This window comes from Stegodyphus dumicola, chromosome 11 (genome assembly GCF_044657685.1).
Source record: "Stegodyphus dumicola isolate Sdum_Otavi_A_Nest chromosome 11, ASM4465768v1".
NCBI classification, from domain to species: domain Eukaryota; kingdom Metazoa; phylum Arthropoda; class Arachnida; order Araneae; family Eresidae; genus Stegodyphus; species Stegodyphus dumicola.
Window position 1 is genome coordinate 159,152,611 of NC_140778.1, and position 20,062 is coordinate 159,172,672.

At 32.3% G+C, this 20,062-nt stretch overlaps 1 protein-coding gene across 2 annotated transcripts; it reads left to right on the forward strand.

Annotated features, from left to right (window-relative positions):
- Positions 1-13,507: 13,507 nt before the first annotated feature.
- LOC146994464 (uncharacterized) lies at positions 13,508-17,596 on the forward strand. Of its 2 annotated transcripts, none has more exons than XM_085826170.1 (3): positions 13,508-13,985; positions 14,177-14,529; positions 16,442-17,596. In XM_085826170.1, the coding sequence occupies exon 3, from the start codon at positions 16,527-16,529 to the stop codon at positions 17,469-17,471; it is 945 nt and encodes a 314-aa protein (XP_085682296.1). In that variant the 5' UTR covers positions 13,508-13,985; positions 14,177-14,529; positions 16,442-16,526; the 3' UTR covers positions 17,472-17,596. The 2 variants fall into 2 exon arrangements, with proteins under 2 accessions (XP_085682296.1, XP_085682297.1); XM_085826171.1 differs by having other exon boundaries at positions 14,286-14,529.
- Positions 17,597-20,062: the final 2,466 nt, after the last annotated feature.

Genomic DNA, 20,062 nt, shown 5'->3' on the forward strand with positions numbered 1-20,062 from the left:
CTTAACAATGATATTCCTTGACTTTTTTTTATTAAAACAATTTTTGAAAAATATTTACTTAGAAGTGATTGTTGTTGTCTATGATAAAGCATATTCAAATAGTGCCATGGGCAAAGATGATGGCTCTGGCAACCTCCAAAACGTTATCATCGTAGAGGTTTGGTCTCTTAAACAAGACTCCAATTTTTAACAATTAAAAAAATAGGGGGACAATAAAAATGGGCACAGCTGTCTGTGTCCAGGTAGGTTATGGTTGCCAGTGCCAGTACATAAACTGGTTGTTGGTTTTTAATGGAATAGCAAATTAAAAATAAAGAGCATGGAAAATATATTAAGATCAACTACTCATATTATTGGGAACATATTTTACAACCAGTTTTTCCAATAGAACTGCATTGAGACAAAGCAAGCAGCCAAACGTCAAAATCCACCATTAATTTCCTGGAAAAATGGAACAAGAAACATACAGCAAGGACATACCCTTCATTCATATCCCTACAAAATCTCCTGACGTATCATCCATGTATTTTTGTGCTTTTGGACTTTTAAGAAGTGAATTGTTCAAATGCCGACTTACAACCCTGCTTGGACTTTGGAAAACTGTTGAAGAGGAATGGGATAAAATACCTTTTCGATACTAAAAAAGGCTGAAGAATAAAGTGTATCAAATGAAACATTTAAAATGCAAAAATTTTAGGTAAAATATTTTTGTAAATGCAATGAAAATTGTCTAAAAAATGTGCAAACAGCTTCTGTAATCCCATGACAGAGAAGACTAGTGATTCTGCAACATTTCCGTTTTGCGGGCGCAAACGATAAAGTTGCCAATAATGGTACAACTGATGCCAAACGGAATATCTTCACTGGTAACCTTTTATGCTTCATTTTCAAAACAAGTCGCAGCCATTTGTTATCAGATTGATTGTTTCTTTCAATACTAGCATACAATTACATAGAATTTTTACACAAGATAGTTAAATTTTATACCCTAAGACCATTTGCGGTAATTAAGTCAATTAGGATGCAATCACACCGCTCACCCGAAGGCAAAAATATAGGAAAGGAAAAATTAAGGGTTCAATTCATCAATTCTAATGAGAATGCACTAGCGAAGTAAAGCACTGCAGTTTTACATAATTTCTGAGTAAGCTATTCGTACGAATTGAAATAATTCTTGCATTTAAACTTGTATTCCAAATTAAGATTTAACTTGAAATTAATGTAGATAATTACTGAGGGAATTATATTTTTGTAGGTGTAGTTTACGTGAGATGAGATCACTTTGGGTCAGGTGATACGATGCGGTGAATCAGATATTGAACCATGAAAGCATAGTAAATTCTTAAATTAATGTCTTTTTACAAATTTATTTTCTTTATTTATTGGCTTTTTGCAAAATTTTAAATCATATTAATATGTCTATGCCTTCAAAATAAAAAATTCTTAGAACTAAAATTTTTTATGTGTATACTGTATGCTGTCGCCAACAAAGTCTGCTTGGCGAGATTTGTGCCGGCGAAACGGAAAAGTACCGTGTAGTACAGTCAAATAACGAAAATCCGCGTTGCCTCTCAAAATATAAACATTCAGTTTATAGGTTTCGGAAATCGCACCATGGAGTACGAAATATCCAATAAAAAATACTTACCGGATAATGACATCATAATTACCGAAGAAAATGAGTCATAACAGAATCATGATGTCAAGTCCCCTCCAGTCTACATCAAGGTAAAAAAGCAGATGATTCACTTAACTCTTCCTTCAAGTACACAATTCACGTTGTTGTACTTTCTGAGCTTTGTTATTTCACGAGATTATTTAGTGCTGCCTTTTTTTTTTTTTTTTTTTAAATCCAAATATTTTGTCGATAAATTAAGAATATTTTTAATTTCAGCACTTTTTAATACAATGACAGATAAGAAATGCACTCATGATTTTACTACTTGCAACATTGAAAAACGTAATCACATTGCACTGACGGTAATACAAAAAGTGGAAATTCTGCAAAAGATGAAAGACAGGTGCTTCTCCTCAGTTTATAGCAGAATCGTAAGGAATTGCGACACGGACCCTGTATGATATACAGAAAAATAAAGGAAAGCTGTTAAAATTTTACAGCAACAGTGATTCTAACACTGGAATCTGAAACAGGAAATCTTTACACGAGGCAAAATCGGCAAACCTCGATGCCGTCTCGTACCAGTGGTTCCGGCAGCGGCCTGAGAGATGGGGGTACCAGTTTCAGGACTGCTTCTGAGAGAAAAGGGAAAGCAGATTCATGCTGATTTTAAAATGGAGGAGCTTATATATAATCAATTTATATATATAATAATAATTTAATGCATATAATAAATTATTGTAATAATGTATATAATAGTTTAATTAAATGTATCTAATACGCTTTTTTTATTTTGCACTTTTAGCCTGAATATTAAGATTTATCTTTTCTGTCTCAAAATACTAAAATCCGCACAACCTCTGGTCCCAAGCTTTGTGGATTTCTTCACTTCTACTGTATTTCTGTTACAAAGTTTAATCTGTAATTCAAAATGACTGATAAATTTTTTAAGCACAGGTAAATTCTTGTTGAGCACATTTCTTGCAGTGGTTAATGTATTTCAGAATTTCCATTTTAACAGCGTCCAAACAAACTGTTTTTACCAAATAACAACAGACTGAATTTTGCAATAAACCAAATTATTTTAGTACTTAGATATGGATTTCAGTACCAGAAAATGGAATGCTATAATATTCTCTCTTCAGAATAAGATACAAAGTTTTAAAATTCCCCAGTATGTTTCAAGTAAGAGAAATTTTGATATAACCTAATAGCTACATGGAAAATTTCCTTATGAGGTAAAGATGAACAGAATATTGTACTTCATCTCAAAATTCAATCTAAAACTGACAGTAATTTAGCTTTCAGAGTTTCCAGATTTTTAAATTCAGCAATTTGCAAGAAAGAAACAAACATTTTCTTCACAGCAACACATTTAACACTTGAGTACAGCTTCAGAATGAAAGCATTACGTGTCTTACCATTTGGTATCCTCTCTTTCTTTGAATACCTACTTCTAAGTGTCTCTTTATCAAATAAAGTAAACAGATGAAATATATATGTGTGTGTGTGTGTGTGTGTGTGTGTGTGATAATTTACTCGAAGCAGATGACCAAGGGCAGCTGGGAACTGCTGAGCTTGTAGACATGTTAGGTTATTTGGAAACACTTGAGATGTGAAAATTGTGCAATGCCCTCGTCGGGGCTCGAACCTGGATCTCTCGAGTATGAGTCGAGTGTTCTAACTGTTGCAACACAATGGCATGCTGGAAGGAGGGAGAAAATAAATGTTTTTCTAGAGAATACATTCCTTTACCATTATGCAGTCAGGTGACGAAAGTGATGAAGACACCGAAGCAGAAATTAAAGATTCAAAAACATTTCTTTTCACAGTCCTTCATTTTTTGGTAGACATACTTTGACATAGTTCGTTGCAGTAATTTAGAATATACACTCATTTTGGGCATTACACACATTATAAAATTTATCTGCGTCACATTATGTGATAAACAAAGGAAGAAGAATGCTAACAGAGTGGCATAGACTATTCAAAGAGAGCAAGGAAAGCTAATGCACTGTAATTTCTAGTAATAGCGGTATTTATATTGAGCACGTGTATATATAAAGCTAAGCTGCTATTGATTGTTTTTGAGTTTCAGTTTCATTTACATCCAGCATTATGTAAGAGTCATGTAACATTAGAATGGTCTAGAAATTTGGGAGAAAAGGGCAAATATAAGAGTTAATTTAGAGGTTGCCAATTGTTATTGTTTTAGCATACCAATCATATTTTATACTTACATTTATATACACATATAGCATCACAAAAAATTTTGTATTAAAAACATAATTATTCAAAGTATTTTGATGCAATATGCTGCTGAAAATTGATCAGTATTGACAAAAAATACGAAATTTAGAACCCATTTTACACAAAGACCCCCCCCCCAAAAAAAAGGTGAAATTCAATACCAATAAATTACGAAACACATCCTATAAATATACAAAATAAGAATTAAAGAAATGTAATATTAAAATCTAAAAATTATAAGTACCTGAAAAAATAAATGAGGAATATATTAAATCTGATGTAACATTATCAAGAGAAGAATACATCGGACTCAATCGTACTCCCCCTTCTATTTCAAAACCCTTGCATTTCTGTGTTCAAAATTAGCATAAACGCATAATGCGTTTATGCATGCGCGTAATACCTTTACGCATGCGCGTTTAATGCATAACGGACGGTATAAGCTAAGCTAAAATTATCTATTTCAGTTAATGTTGCAGATTGCATTGTTCCTTAATCTTCTAATTGGATCCGGCTTATTACTTTTTGCAGACTGTTAGAGCAATATTATAAAAGTAAGTATGAACTTTCGATTACGTCAGGAAGAATTTCCAATTCTGGAGCTGCCAAAAAATCTACAAAGCGAAAACATGTTTCGATGTCCATCAAACAAAAAGTGAAATTGCTGCAAAAAATGGATAAAGGCATATCCTTTGTTTCTCTAACCATTCCGAAATCTGTTTATCAATTTCACGCTGCTCTGCGGAAGGGGGGACATCGCGGCGCGCAATGAACTGGAAGTTGATCTGTCAGCACTATCCTCATCTTTAGGGCAGATGTTTTTATTTTATTCGGCTTATAATTCCTTATTAAATGTAGTATTTAATCTCGATATACTCCGTCTTTGATATGATTTAAATAAAATTTCTTGTCATTATAAATATCACGAATACACATCAAATAGTTTTCTGGTTGCAATTTCCTAATTTCAACTATGCGCAATGTATGCTTTATGCATGCGCGCGTTGAAAGAAGTAAATTATAAAGTAAACAAATAAATATTAAGCTTTATTTTTGTAAATTTTGCTACCCTTTAGATCATAACTGTGCTTTATTTCATAAATTACGGTTTCATATTTTTAATTTTATAATTTCTGCATGCCATCTTACCAGATTTAAACTGATGATCTATAATCCGAAAAAACCGATAATCCAGAATCGCCGAGGTCCCGACGAGTCCAGATTAAAGACTTTTGACTGTAGAAATAAATTAGTAAATCAAATAGAATAAATGAATAGTAATAAATTAGTAAATGAAGTAGAATTTAGTATTGAAATAAAAATAAACTGAGAACATGAATTTAAAACATAACTCTGAGGATGAACATATTCTCCATGGGTCTTGGAAAGGGAAAGTTAAACTTACTTATATTTCAGAAATATATGCTCTTACATCTGATTAGAAAGAAAGGAAAAAAGTGGATAAAATTATAAGAAATCAGCTATTCACATTTTGAAAATAAAGGAATGAAAATTTACATTACATCAAATGCAATGGTTGAGGAAAGCTAATTATTACTAACGCATAAACTTACATACGTAGTTTTTTTTTTAAATATAGGATTCTTTCGTCATGTACATGTGGCATTTGTCTTCTTCAGTGAGTTTCCATCCATGTTGTATGCATAGGAGCAGTCTACAAGGAATTAATAAAAAACAATTAAGCAAATTTACATTTTACTTAATCTAAAGTTATATAGGACTTTTCAAACCCATCAGTACTCATGTCAATTTAAACAGGCCACATTCTCATACATTAAATTACATGAATCAAATAAAAAAATACAACAAGTATGTTGGTTTTTATTTGGTATTTATTAAAAAATTTTTATTTGGGCAAAAAATATTACACCAGTGTGCAGCGGCGTAGCTAGGATTCCAGGACCCAGGGGCAACTGAAGAATTTGCACCCCTTTCTGTGTGCCAAGAATGGAAAACATTTCATTAAAAAATTTCGTAGCATTAGTTTGGTGCCGCCTGGATGCTGTACCTGGGAACACCCTAGCTATGCCATTGTCAGCATGCTTTTTATATTAAATCTTTAATGGCATACTTCCTAGCATGAGTGATACATCATCACATACACACAATTTTAAAAAGTATGACTTAGATTGTGCCTGTATAATCCACTTTTAGTATAAAGTACCTTATTACACAAGATGCATAGGAAAGTGTTTTCATTAACAGGTTTTTCATTTTTATGGAGCAAACAATGTTTGTTTAGAGAACATCTGTGTTTAAACCTTTTATCACACACTTCACACTGAAACGGTTTTTCACCAGTATGAATACGATAATGATCTTGAAGCGAAGATTTTTGAGTAAAAGATTTTTCACATACCAGGCATACGTAAGCTTTCACGTTAGCATGGTTTATTTCATGCTTATACAAGCCACTTCTTGAACGAAATACCTTATCACATTTTTTACATGGGAATGAAGTTTGGCCTAAATATTTTCTCCCCATGAAACTTATTTTACATTCCTCACAATGATATGGTTTTTCGCCGGTATGAATACGATAATGTTGCGTAAGAAAAGTCTTACTTAAAAAAGATATTGCACATACATCACAAACATAAGGTTTCACTTTTGAATGAATGGCAACGTGTTTAGCAAGATAACTTTTACACGAGAACAATCTGCAGATGAAATCCCCAAACTTCACATGTGAAAAACTCCTTTTCTTATGAAAAGTTTATTTGGCTAGACTCATATTTAGCAGGTAATAATACTTCATCAGTCATTTCACACATTAGAACATCTGCTTGAAGTAGCAATTAGTGTTGCAAATAATTCGTCTGTTCGGACTTCTTTTATAAAAATATTACATTACATAGAGTTTGTAATCTCCGTCACTGAAATAATCAGTACAGCAAATGATGAAAAAACCAGAAAAAACAAACTAATGTTTACATATTCTTTGCTCCAGCACCAATCGTTTACGCACACTATGTGTTGCCAAACGAAAATCGCGTTTTAATTACATTTCAATATATATAATTCTAAAAATTTGCTTGGAAAGAGAAAAAATTACAAATCTTAATTTTAACACACTTCACAAATCTTAATTTTAACACACTTCGTAAATCTTAATTTTAACACATTCTTGGCTGTTTCTACCCGTCTATGATTAGCCGATCTCAATGAAAGTGCTAACATGCGACAAGTTGTAAAGAAGTATTTGCGGGTTTCGAGAAGGGGAAAAGCATTTGCAAAGAACGGCTATACCACGGGGTCTATCCGTGGCCTATATATATTCTTTGGCATTTGTTTACATTTGTGTTGGGTATGGAATGTGTGATATTCTTTTCTGTGTAGCTTGCGTATAAATACATTTTTAAATGTCACTAAAACTCTGGTAAATGTAATGGGGCTAAGTGCAAGTTTAAGCCAAATATATAAAACTAAATCCATGGAAAAATTACAAACCGTTATTCAAAAATAGCAGAACATCAAGAAGCACGTACTGATACACAAATAAAAATGAGCTGACGTTAAGGGCAGGAAAGTTACTGGTACATATTTCTGCAGTCCTGAAAATCTCATAACTCCTCCTATTTCTAAGATCTTCTGCAATCAACAAGTATTTATACTGTATTTTTTATTACGCAAAACTCGAAGCAAGTGAATGAGCAGATTTTGTTACAAATTAATATGAAGTGTTTATTCTGTGCAGCAAAATACTTGGAAGCACTTCCGCAGAGAACCCGGTAAATGTAAACATCGCCAACTTTGGCGATAATAGTTCAAACCTGGTAACTCATCGGATTTATCCTATTCGCTTGTTCGAAGTTTGCAACCATTCCTCTTGGGTTCATTTTGTTATATTATTCTTCTCTTATTTATTATTATTTTTTCTGAATTTTTTAACAACGATTGGACAGAAATATTTTCGTAGATAGATGCCGGTTCTCGGTTCGGGATGAAAGGAAGAAAATACGGCGGGAGGGGTGAATGCTAATTTGTAACACGGCTATTCACGCTGTGTTCTTAATTATTAACAGCTCTAAGAACCAGAAATTTAAATAACTAAGTAATGCTTTTATTTTTATTATTGGTATTGTCATCTAAAATGAGAATAAATAAATTTTCTGGCTTAAATTTTAACAATATATTGTTAATGCTTTTCTAACAATAACCTTTCAGAGGATGGCTGATGTGACATAAACAGATGATTAAATTGAAATAAAAAATATTATTGATTATCTAAGATGACAGAATAGTTTGATGCATCACCATGGTCATCAAAATTAGCAAACCGCTGCTGGTGTAAGGAATATTTTGTTTTCTGTATTAACTGGAATTTAAGACAAATTTTTTCCATTTATCACGTTTAACCGGTTAATTTCAGTACATTAATACTAATTTATATTTTTGAAATGAATTTTTATTTCCGTTATAAATGCTTATATATTATCTTACACTTAATATATTCTTTTCTGTGCTAACTTGAATTTAATACAAATTTATTTAGTATATCACGTTTGACCAGTTAGTTTTACATCTACATGCTTATTATCTGTGAATTTTTACTACCATATGCTTAATATATTGTTTTGTCTGCTAACTTGAATTTGTCTGCTAACTTGAATTTACATGCATTAAAAATCACGTTTGTGGCTCGTCTCATTGCCGATGAAACGCGAGCTTGGCGAGTAAAAATGCAACGGCGCCAACGGGTTCTTTCCCGAAGCGCCAACGAGTTCTCTGCGGATGAAAACCCAAGTGTACTTTGGAATGTGGAATTAACAATGTCTTAAAACTGTCACTTTTTGCATAAAAATTCTAGAACAATCAAATTCATGTAATATATACGAACAACTTGTATATATGCTTATTTTCGTATTTTGCAGAATGTAACAAAATTAATTTTAATAGACGTGTTTATGGAAATGATAGCACTTGTGCATGACAAAAACGAATATGTAATGCACATTATGTATTAATAATTTCATAAAGATAGCCATATTTGTATTTGGGCAAAGTATTAAACTTGAACAGCATTGTAAGGTAAACTGAGGTGACAAAAATCATGGTATAGCAATATCCAAATATTAGCATCGCGTACAACATGTATAAATGGGCATTGCTTTGGCAGGACCTTCATTTGTATTCAAATTATTCCTGTGAAAAGGTTTCTGACATGATTATGGCCGCACAACGAGAATTAACAGACTTCGAACGCTGAATGGTAGTTGGAGCTAGACGCGTGGGACATTCCACTTCGGAAATCGTTAGGGAATTCAACATTCTGAGATTCGCAGTGTCAAAAGTGTGCCATGAGTACCTAATTTCAGGCGTAACTTCCCACCATGTACAACACAATGGCCGACCGCCTGCACTTAATGACCGAAACTGGCGACGTGTGTTAGAATTGTCAGTGTTAACAGATAATCAACACTGCATGAAAGAACCGTAGAAATCAATGCAGGACGTACGATGGACGTGTCTGGTAGGACAATGTGACGAAATTTGTCTTTAATGGGCTATGGCAGCAGAAGAGAGTGTCGAGTGCCTTTACTAACGGTACGACATTGCCTGCAGCGCCTCTTCTACGTGATGGCCCAGATGATACTTTCTATTTCCGAATTGGCATCAGTTCAACCATTTTATCAAGTCCACCAATCATATGGCTGTTCATTTCTCATTTCGATGTATTCCAGAATTGTTTCTTTTATGCATTGGCTCCGGGAAGCTATTGCGTTTGATCCGAAACCATATTCGTTCATTATCTTTGATGTAGCAATTCTTTCCGAATACATAATATGTCAACACAAAGATTTCAGCTGTGCTGAATTTGTTGTTTAAAAATCATGATGATGATTGAATAGTCTTTGAAGTATAATATACACTGCTGTCATTTGTTTTTTAGTCACAGTACCAAGTGATGCCATTTGTGGTCATTTTTTGAACACAGCGGAATAGTACCATGTGTTCAGAATGATTGAACATAGCTTACTATTCTGAATCAGTTTAACCCACTTAAAAATACCAGCAAAATTTCTTGCTTTGGGCACAGAAACACAAAGAACAGAAGAAATAAAATCAAAATGAATAATAAAAAACAATACTACATATGACAGTGAAATGGCAAAATATAAGTATAGGGTAATATGATGACCAATAATCATAATAAATTGAAACGATAATGAAATATAAATTACTATACAAGATTAAAGGAAAAAATAATGAAACAATAATTAAATAAAAGCAAATTACAATAACAATGAAAAACGAGAAGAGCTCTAGTAAATGCACTGCATAAAGAAAAATTACATGAAGTTAATTCACCCACCTGTCTCTCATTCTCTTTCGATGTTTGCATGGCTGCCTTAATTAGCATGCTATCTGCCATTTGCAATTAGGAATAGAGTTGGTGAGAAAATGCAGTTATATGCATTTTCTCACCAACTCTATTCCTAATTGCAAATTCATTTTTTGACATTTGATGCTCAAATTCATAATCAGATAATCATAGAGGAAGGAATAAAAGGAGTCGCTTTCTTCCCACTATAGCTGACACAGTGCTACTGAGCTTTGATAGCAAAGGGGATGTGGCATTTGTTGACATCCAGAGCATATTATTTTGACAGTGGTTTGGTAGTACTTCCATACATGTCAATTCTGCACAAATCGAAAAGCAGGGAGACTTCTGCTTCAAATGTTGTTCATTGTTGGATGGGTAATAGTGACATTTCTGCATAAATCACATTTTGTTTATCTTTCAGTACGTTGCAACAGTGATTTTAATTATGAATATTTTTATAAAATTCTAAATTCTGAAGAAACATTTAGGTATACAGTACGAAGTCTGTAATCCGGACGTCCATAATCCGGAATGATCTATAATCCGAATCTCAAAGCTACAAACTTTATGCGCATGCGTAAATGCATAATGCGTTTATGCATGCGCGTTTAATGTGTAACGAACAGTATAAGCTAGGCTAAAATTATCTAAGGCATTTCAGTTAATGTTGCAGATTGTGCTGTTCCTTAATCTTCTAATTGGATCTGGCTTATTATTTTTTGCAGACTGTTAGAACAATTTTATAAAAATTAAGCTTGAACTTTCGATTATGTCAAAAAGAGTTTCCAATTCTGGAGCTGCCAAAGGATCTACAAAGCGAAAGCATGTTTCGATGTCCATTAAACAAAAAGTGGAATTGCTGCAAAAAATGGATAAAGGCCTATCCGTTTCAAAATTATACGAGAAGTATGGCATTGGAAAGTCCACTATATATAACACAAGAAAAAGGAACTTTTTGAATATTTTGTGGAAGCATCTTAAACAACTTACATTGAAATAAATGTTTAATAAAGTAAACAAATAAATATTAAGCTTTTTTTTTTGTAAATTTTGATACCATTTAGATCATAATTTTTCTTTATCTCATAAATTACGATTTCATATTTTTAATTGTATAATTTCTGCATGCCATCGAACCAGATTTAAACTGATGATCTATCATCCGAAAAAAACCCTAATCCGGAATCGCCGAAGTCCTGACGAGTCCAGATTACAGACTTTGTACTGTATTTTGAATGGTAGAAAAAATTTAAAGCAGAGATATAGCACTTTAAAAGTAAAAATGCAAGTACTAAATGCCGTGGCGGTTCATGGGTTATTTAAATGGAGGTTTACAAAATAAATTAAAAAAATTAAATTTGCAGATACAACAAAATTTACAAGTCAAATTACATTTGCACTTTTTCAAATTAAAGGAAAAGAATGCAACTAAAAGAAATGTTGCCATTGGCAAAAAAATTGTAGTATTTTATTTCTTACAATAGACTATAATAAATCTGTAATATTGTTTACTCTATATCTTTGAACTGTGATTAGAAAACGGTCAAGTACAATTTTTGTAAATTGATCTACTCATCTGTCATATTTTGGGGCAAATAAATCAATAACCTTTTCATTGAATTTAGCTATGTGATTTATCATGCCTTTTCAATTGAGATCATGGCTAGAGTGCTTAGTCTGACCTTGCTCGTAGTGCTTCTTAAAAGTGTCTTAATTCATTTTAGAGTTAAGTCAAGACAGTAGCATGTGACAACTTAGATATCCCTCATATTGCTATAATTTCTGCCACATTAGCTAAATTGCATTTCTACACCACCAGATATCGACGCCGGAGTAACTGAATTGATGTTTTGTATCTGTGCAAGGCTCATCACTGCAATTCATGAGATTTATTCTTATTTAAGATCTATGCCATGTTATGGTAGGGAAGTTATGCCATTCCATACCATGTTATACGCAGGATGCAGCTTATGCCCAGGGGCCTGATTTAACTTGCTTCGCACCTGAGCCTTTAGAGTTAAGCATCTCTTGGCTTCAGCAGAGGTCACTGAAATAGTAATAATAATTAGCAACAGTTTGTAGGTCTCTGAAAATATATACAGTACAAAGTCCATAATCCGGACACTTAGGGACCTAAGCAATTCCGGATTACGGGTTTTTCCGGGTTATAGATCATCAATTTAAATCTGGTAAGATGGCATGCAGAAATTATACAATTAAAAATATGAAACCATAATTTTTGAAATAAAGAGCAATTATGATCTAAAAGGTATCAAAATTTACAAAAAAAAAACTTAATATTTATTTGTTTACTTTATTAAACATTTCTTTCAATGTAAGTTGTTTAAGTTGCTTCGTTTTTTTGTGCTAATACTTTCTCTTTAATTCTATAAACAGATTCTTAATTTCTTGTTCAGTTACTGTTCAAGTAACTGAACTGTTCCACTGTTCAAGTCCTGTAATTGCTGTGTCGAGAATACCGACTAATTTGTCAATCGAAATTTTTTCGGCTAATCTTTGGAATATGGTAACAGGTAGTTTGGTGACATTTTGGTAAGGCGATAAAGGTTACTAGCTAGGACTTAACAGTGTGCATGGATAAAGTCAAGAGTGTGCGCAATGCCATTTTTGTGCAATTCTGGGATTTTTTTTAAGAGAAAATAGGTCAACGTGTACATGGATACCGTGTACGTGCAGTTCTTAAAAACGCGGCAAGCAGTTTGCGATTCTGCACTTTCTCCCAATTTCGCACCTAATCTTCGTCATGATTAAGCATTTTTGTTCCATAAAAGTTCTAGTATAAGCATAATTCAGCTAGCAGATTGTTGGAAAAAATTTTGAGTTAAAAAAAAAAAACATGCTTTTACTTCGTGAAAACAAAATGGCGTCCAAAACAAAACTAGCAGGTTGCTGTAGCAGGGTTGGTCGCCAATTTTCGCCAATAAATCGCCAAGTTACCATAATCCGAAGATTAACCATTTTTTCGTTTTCAGTAACTTCTCTGTCACTTTCTTCACTAACGGAAGCGCGTATGTGTAAACGCTTTACGCGCATGCGTAAGTTTGTGGCTTTGAAGTCCAGATTATAGATCATTCCTGATAATGGACGTCAAGATTAGGGACTTTGTACTGTAGTTATTTTCTGAAATAAATTGTAGAAGACTAATTGCATCAGTGATATTTCTGAAATCTGACCTGTAATTTACTCCTACTTCAGTTTTCAGATGATCCATTTGTAACATGAAACTTGTTTGGTCAAGAAGAGAGAAATAGTAGAGAAGTGAGGGGGGGAAAGCAAAATCTTTCTTTTACTTCCGTTCGTGATAACATTGTAGATGTCTTTAGCTGCCACAGTTATATTTATATGAATATTTTCTCTCATTTACTTGAAGTTTCATATGATTCTGATATCTCTGTCACTGTGTCCATTCTCTTCCTTTTTTCTCTAATGACAAACATTCCTTTCCACACATTTATGCTGAATGCTGAGAAATGCCCCCGAATTGTAATTAAAGGACTCTCCTCAGATTTTTCTGCATAATAAATCCATTAAGATGTAAAATAACATCCCTGTTATTGAATGCAATGAGATACATTCCGGTGACGTCGGAGGTCACGTGATGTAAGGACTGCTAATGTAAACAAACAAGCTTGTGCTGTTGTAGCTGTGTTGAAAAATCGGAAACTTTGTTTATTTTTAATTAGTTATGAAATTTGCATTTCAGTTTTAAGTATTATTTCAAACGTTAATTAACTGTTCATTCATTTGGTTAGTATAATTTTTGCCACTCTTATATGTTATTGTTATCTTCATGATACTCTCTTGTTCGCTGCTTTACCATGTTCTGATTGTTAATATTTATTTATGAATTCTTTCCTTGATCTGATAATTCATTTATCATTTTCCCATTATAGTTTTAATCTTTAGTTTGATTTCTAAATTCCTGTTTACATTTCCAGTTTTTGAGTGTTGACAATGCCTACTACATGTTGTGCATACGGTTGTTCAAATAACAACATGAAAGACAGATGTAAAGAAAATAAGATTTCCTTCCATCTGTTTCCTAAGGATGAAAATCTGCGTAAAGAGTGGATAGTAAGAATAAAAAGGGAAAACTTCAATCCAACCCCCACTACCAGAATTTGCTCTGAACATTTTGAAGAAGAATGTTTCACATCCCAGCCATTCACGAACAGGAGGTCATTATAGGCAGATGCTGTGCCAACGAAATTTATTTTTATTTCGACTAAAGGAACCACTCGTAAGCGAACTAGTTATGTATTTGGTGAACCATCACAGGAAAGTTCAAGAGGTATTTATCTACTAGTTTTATCAGAAATACATAGAGCATTTGTATGTGAAAACTAAAGATTGTATTTTTTTTTTTTTTTTAATTTTCTACACTTTTGGTTTTAGAAAAAGATAAAAGCATAATTGGTGTGCTATGAAATTTAATTACTTTCTTCCTGTTTCAATGTTTTTTGCAGCTGATAGTTTTCGAAATGAAAATTGCCTTGATCGCAACTTAATTGCTGTCTATGGCATGATACATATTATTTCGTATTTGACAGGGTTTTTATTGCTTATGTGTTAAGGACTTGTTGTTTTATTCTTTTATCATGTTTCTTACTTCAATTCTTACAACTTTGGTAGACACTTCACTGACGAAGCAGTTAGCGAGGTTTCCACCTAATTTTAATACTTATTTCTATAATATGACACTTTCTATGCTTATTTCTTTGGTGTTTCTTACTTCAGTTTTTACCACTGCTAATAATACTTTTTAATAAATTCATTGAATTTGATTTCTGGGTTGTTATTATTTACTTCACCAGATTCTGATTACTAGCATCACATTGTAAGGTATCATATTAGACGTTAGCCTTAAGTTTATCCTTGCAAATAGCTTACTACATAGAAATTTTAAGCTTCTAAATGCTTCAGTATTGCTGATTTAAAAATAATTTTTATTGTTAGTTCGTCCTCTATTTTGTATACCTTATGTTTATTTGCATGTAAAAGTTTCACAAAAAAATTGAAAATTTAGTAAAATGTCCCCCAAATTTAATTACTAATCAACCAAGATGTAACATGTAATGAGGTATGAGAAATATGTGGAAAGATTTCAATGAGATGTTTCAGTTGATTAGTGATTCAGTCTTGGGAACTGCTTTAATAAAGAATTCTATATATTACAAAAGTATTTAAATAGTTCAACAAAAGAATGCCAAATAAATGAGAGAACTTTTCTGTTATATATCTGCCATGCAAATTTTGGTGTGTGTGTGCGAAGTGGTATATGTGTACACACATACCTCATTTTTCTGTTATTCACACATACACATCAAAATGCATGGCAAGTGCATAATGGAAAAGTACCTAAATCAGTTACATTGATACCTTTCTGGCTAAGAGAATGCATTTTTTTATTAAGTTGTTGTACTGTAATCAGAATAGATATTTTAGAAATGTCTTTTCATAATAAAACGTTATTTATACTTGTAGTCAGATATTTTAAATTTATCAGTTATTTTGGTACTTTAGCTAGATGCAAGTGATAAATTAGATGTTTGCAACGTGTAGCATGGTGTAGTGTCACCAAAATGGGGGAAGGGGATTGTTATTCATAACATATATACTTTATACCCAGTTGAGTACCTGTATTTTATACATATATTTATTCCCAAATTATTAAAAGCACTGTTTTCTTTTATTATTTCTTTCTTTCATTATTATCTTTATTTTTCAAATTATTAAAAGGACACTTATGCATTTATTTTGGTCTTGGAGCTTGTTGTCTACAATATATTTTTTTATAATATTGAATATAACCCATCCTTAGTTACATATATACCATCTTGAAATTTTCATGTATAATATCTAGAAATTGTAAATATATTTAAAAAAATAGTAATAATATGACTATGAATGTTGTTTGCCTGTCTATCACAACATTAAAAAAAGAAAATGAAAAAAAAAAAAAAAAAAAAGCATATTGCTTGACTAATTGCTGATTAGGAAAATTCCTATTCACCAATTCCATAACCACAGAATAGTTATGGTTGAAATCAACCATAACTATTCTGTGGTGTAGGAGCTGCAATTCATGCTTTAAATTTTGGACATTACTATTGAAGAAAAGTATTTATTTTAATATTAGAACTTTTGTTTTATTTAAACTGTCAAACTATTTATTACAGTACATATTTTCTTTTCCTTTTCAGAGCAAATATTCCTGTTTGCATAAGGAAGACAGTATCATCACAAACTGACGAGTCTTTTTTGTTAATTTTAAACGAATTTTGTCAAATGAGAGACCAATTGGATGCTGCACAAAATAATGTTTTATTGAATGTGTTTTCTTCAGCTAATGAGAGGATAAAAGTAAACATGAAATGCGTAACAGGTTTCTCTCATGAGACGTTTATGACAATATTCAACTTTTTAAATTTATCGGAAGATTTGTTAAAGAAAGATAGAATGCCACCTATTGATCAATTTTTCATGTTTCTAGTGAAAATTCGAACTGGAACCACAAATGAATTCCTAGGAATAATTTTTAAGATAGCTTCTTCTACAGTTTCAAAGATTTTCAATTGTGTAACGAGAATTGTTTCTACTAAGCTTAAATGTGTGAATATATGGCCAAAAAAGGCCCAAGTTAAAGAGTTCATGCCTCTGCAATTCTTACATCAATATCCAAATTGCCGAGTAATCATTGATTGCACAGAGCTCGAAATACAGAGGCCATGCAATCCTACAGAACAGCAACTAAGTTTCAGCTACTACAAAAATGCCAATACGCTGAAAGCACTAGTCGGCATCTCTCCTTCTGGAGCAGTCACCTTTATTTCAGATTTGTGGTGTGGTGCAATATCAGATAAAGCTCTCTTTTTAAAAAGTCAGTTACTTGATTTGCTCGAGGAAGGAGATTTAGTATTAGCTGATAAAGGATTTACAATTAATTCAGAATTATCTAAAAAAGGGTGTCATTTAAAAATACCGCACTTTTTGAAAGGAAACATTCAGTTCACTCTTGAACAAAGAAGTGAAAATAAAGCTATTTCCAATAAAAGAGTGCATATTGAACGGGCAATAGGAAGAATAAAAATATTCCGCTATTTTGAGGGAGCTATTCCATATAATAGCCTACGTAATTTAAATGAGGTGTTTTTTATTGTTGCATTTTTAACGAATTTTAATAAACCTCTGATAAATGTTTTACCATTAAATTCTGAAAAAAAAAAAAAATAGTTAGATGGTTAATGTATTCCCAAATATGTGTACATATATTTTACTTCATACCATTTGTTAATGGAAATATTTTTTGTTTTATAAATCTGTGTACTTTTTAAAATCTTATATAAAATGATTAATTTTAAAAAGTAGTTTTATATTCTTTTGTTATATAATGAAAAAATTAACATAAATCATCAGTCATTTGAAGATAAAAATGTATTATCATTATTCTACCATTGTATTTAGTTTTATTATCGCCGCTCTATGAGAAATGTAAATTTCGATATGCATGTATAGAACAAGGAAAATAATTGTATAATATAAATAATAAATCAGAGGTGCAATATAAAAATTAACACAAATAAACACATCATCAGAACTCCTTCCATATTAGCAACATAACTTTGATAAAGCAAATTCCAGTAAAATTTCAACCAGTAATACATTTATATGGCTAATCTTTGGAATATGGTAACAAGTAGTTTGGCGACATTTTGGTAAGGCGATAAAGGTTACTAGCTAGGACTTTAGCACTGTACATGGATAAAGTCAAGAGTGTGCGCAATGCCATTTTTGTGTAATTCTGGGATGTTTTTTTAAGTGAAAATAGGTTGACATGTACATGGATACCGAGTATGTGCAATTCTTAAAAACGCACCAAGCAGTGGGCGATTCTGCATTTTCTCCCAATTTCGCACCTAATCTTCGTCATGATTAAGCATTTTTGTTCCATAAAAGTTCTAGTATAAGCGTAATTTGGCTAGCAGATTGTTGGGAAAAATGTTGAGTAAAAAAAAAAAAAAAAAAAAACATGCCTTTACTTCATGAAAACAAAATGGCATCCAAAACAAAACTAGCAGGTTGCTGTAGCGGGGTTGGTTGCCAAATTTTTGCCAAGTTACCATAATCCAAAGATTATTTATTGATTTGTTTTATTGCTATGTATATACTGTATATACTCGCATATAAGTGACAAATTTTAAGAAAAAAATCAAAGTTCATAGTAGGGTTCGACTTATACACAGAACCTAAAAATATATCCAGCGGCATTGCCACCGATTGATGGCACGTCGGAGAACTTGATTATTAAATATATCGTTCATGCAGTATTTTTTTTTTATTTATGTTTTTTTTTTTTTTTTTTTTAATTCAACATCTGATGTCGCAGACCAATTCAATCTGTACGATATCTGTGAGGCGCTCTTTAGTTAATAAAACCATATCGAATCAGTAACTGTAACATAGAATTTGATGATGGCAGAGAAGATGGCGCAGTCTATCCAAGTGAGGCTTATTATCTGCTAAAATGGAAATTAAAAAAATTCACATCGTGAATTAAATTTTATTGTGAACATTGGAATGTTGTTTTTATTAGTGGCAATGGCATTGCTCAACAAGTTTGTTTTCCCAAAAATGTTTCTCAAATGTAGGAGAGTGAACTTATACAGGGTGTGTATAATATATATACACTGATATATGTATAAATAAGGCAAATTGGCAGGGCTTTTGTTTGTATTCAAGTTATTCATGTAAAAAAGTTTTCAGTGTGATTATAGCCACACAGTGGGAATTAACAGACTCTAAGCATGGAATGGTAGTTGGAGCTAGATGCATGGGACATTCCATTTTGGAAATAAGGGAATTCAACATAGAGAGGTAACAAGAACGTGCCGGGAATACGTAAGTTCAGGTATAACCTCCCATCATGGACACAGTGGCCAATCACCTGCACTTAATGACTGAAACAACACTGCATGAAATAACTGCAGAAATCAATGTGGGATGTATGATAGACATGTCTGGTAGGAAATTTGGTTTTAATGGGCTATGGCAGCAGAAGACCAAGCAAAGTCTTCTATGTCAGTGGCAAGTAGCAAACTATGTATGTGCGATGGCAATAGTAAAAAGTATGGTCATTACTTACACTTTCTCGGTTCAAGTATAATACAAAGTCCGAAATCCGGACCTTAAAGCCACGAACATTTTTTTTTGGGGGGGGGGTATACTTTACGCATACGCATTTGATTTTTCCTCCCGTAATAAAACGTGGAGATTTTCACTTACAAATTTCGATTGTTAATTTCACTTAGGCACTAAAAAAATACCTCATGGAAAAACAATCATGTCAGCATAAATTTGTGAGATTAATAATTTGGATCCTTAGTTGAGTATCTGCTTAGCATACATCTCAAATCAAACATTCACCTATTTTATATCACCAACAGCGATCTGGCGAGTCATTATTCATTATATTTTGCTTTCATCACCGCATGTTTATCAATACATGGCAGCTTCAGTAATAACTCGTGCAGTGATGTCTAAACTTTTCTTTTTCATATATATTAGTAATTGAATAACAAGAGTATGACAACCTTTTATGCTAACATTATGCTTGGCGATAATTATAGATTTTTAAATGCTTTAAGAAATGTTGACAAAGAAAAATTTAACAAAAATTTCTTTTCATATGCTAAAAATAGATTTTGTTAATGAAACTCTTAGGCCAAAGGATTACATTTAGTGCTATTTTAATTAAGAATAACTGATATGTTACTCACCATAAACCCAGAAGCGGCAGCAGAATTTAGGGAAGACAAAATTTTTGG

Bases quoted from the DNA above. Each gene is read 5' to 3' on its own strand.
- LOC146994464 (XM_085826170.1), top strand. From the start codon at position 16,527: ATGAGAGACCAATTGGATGCTGCACAAAATAATGTTTTATTGAATGTG.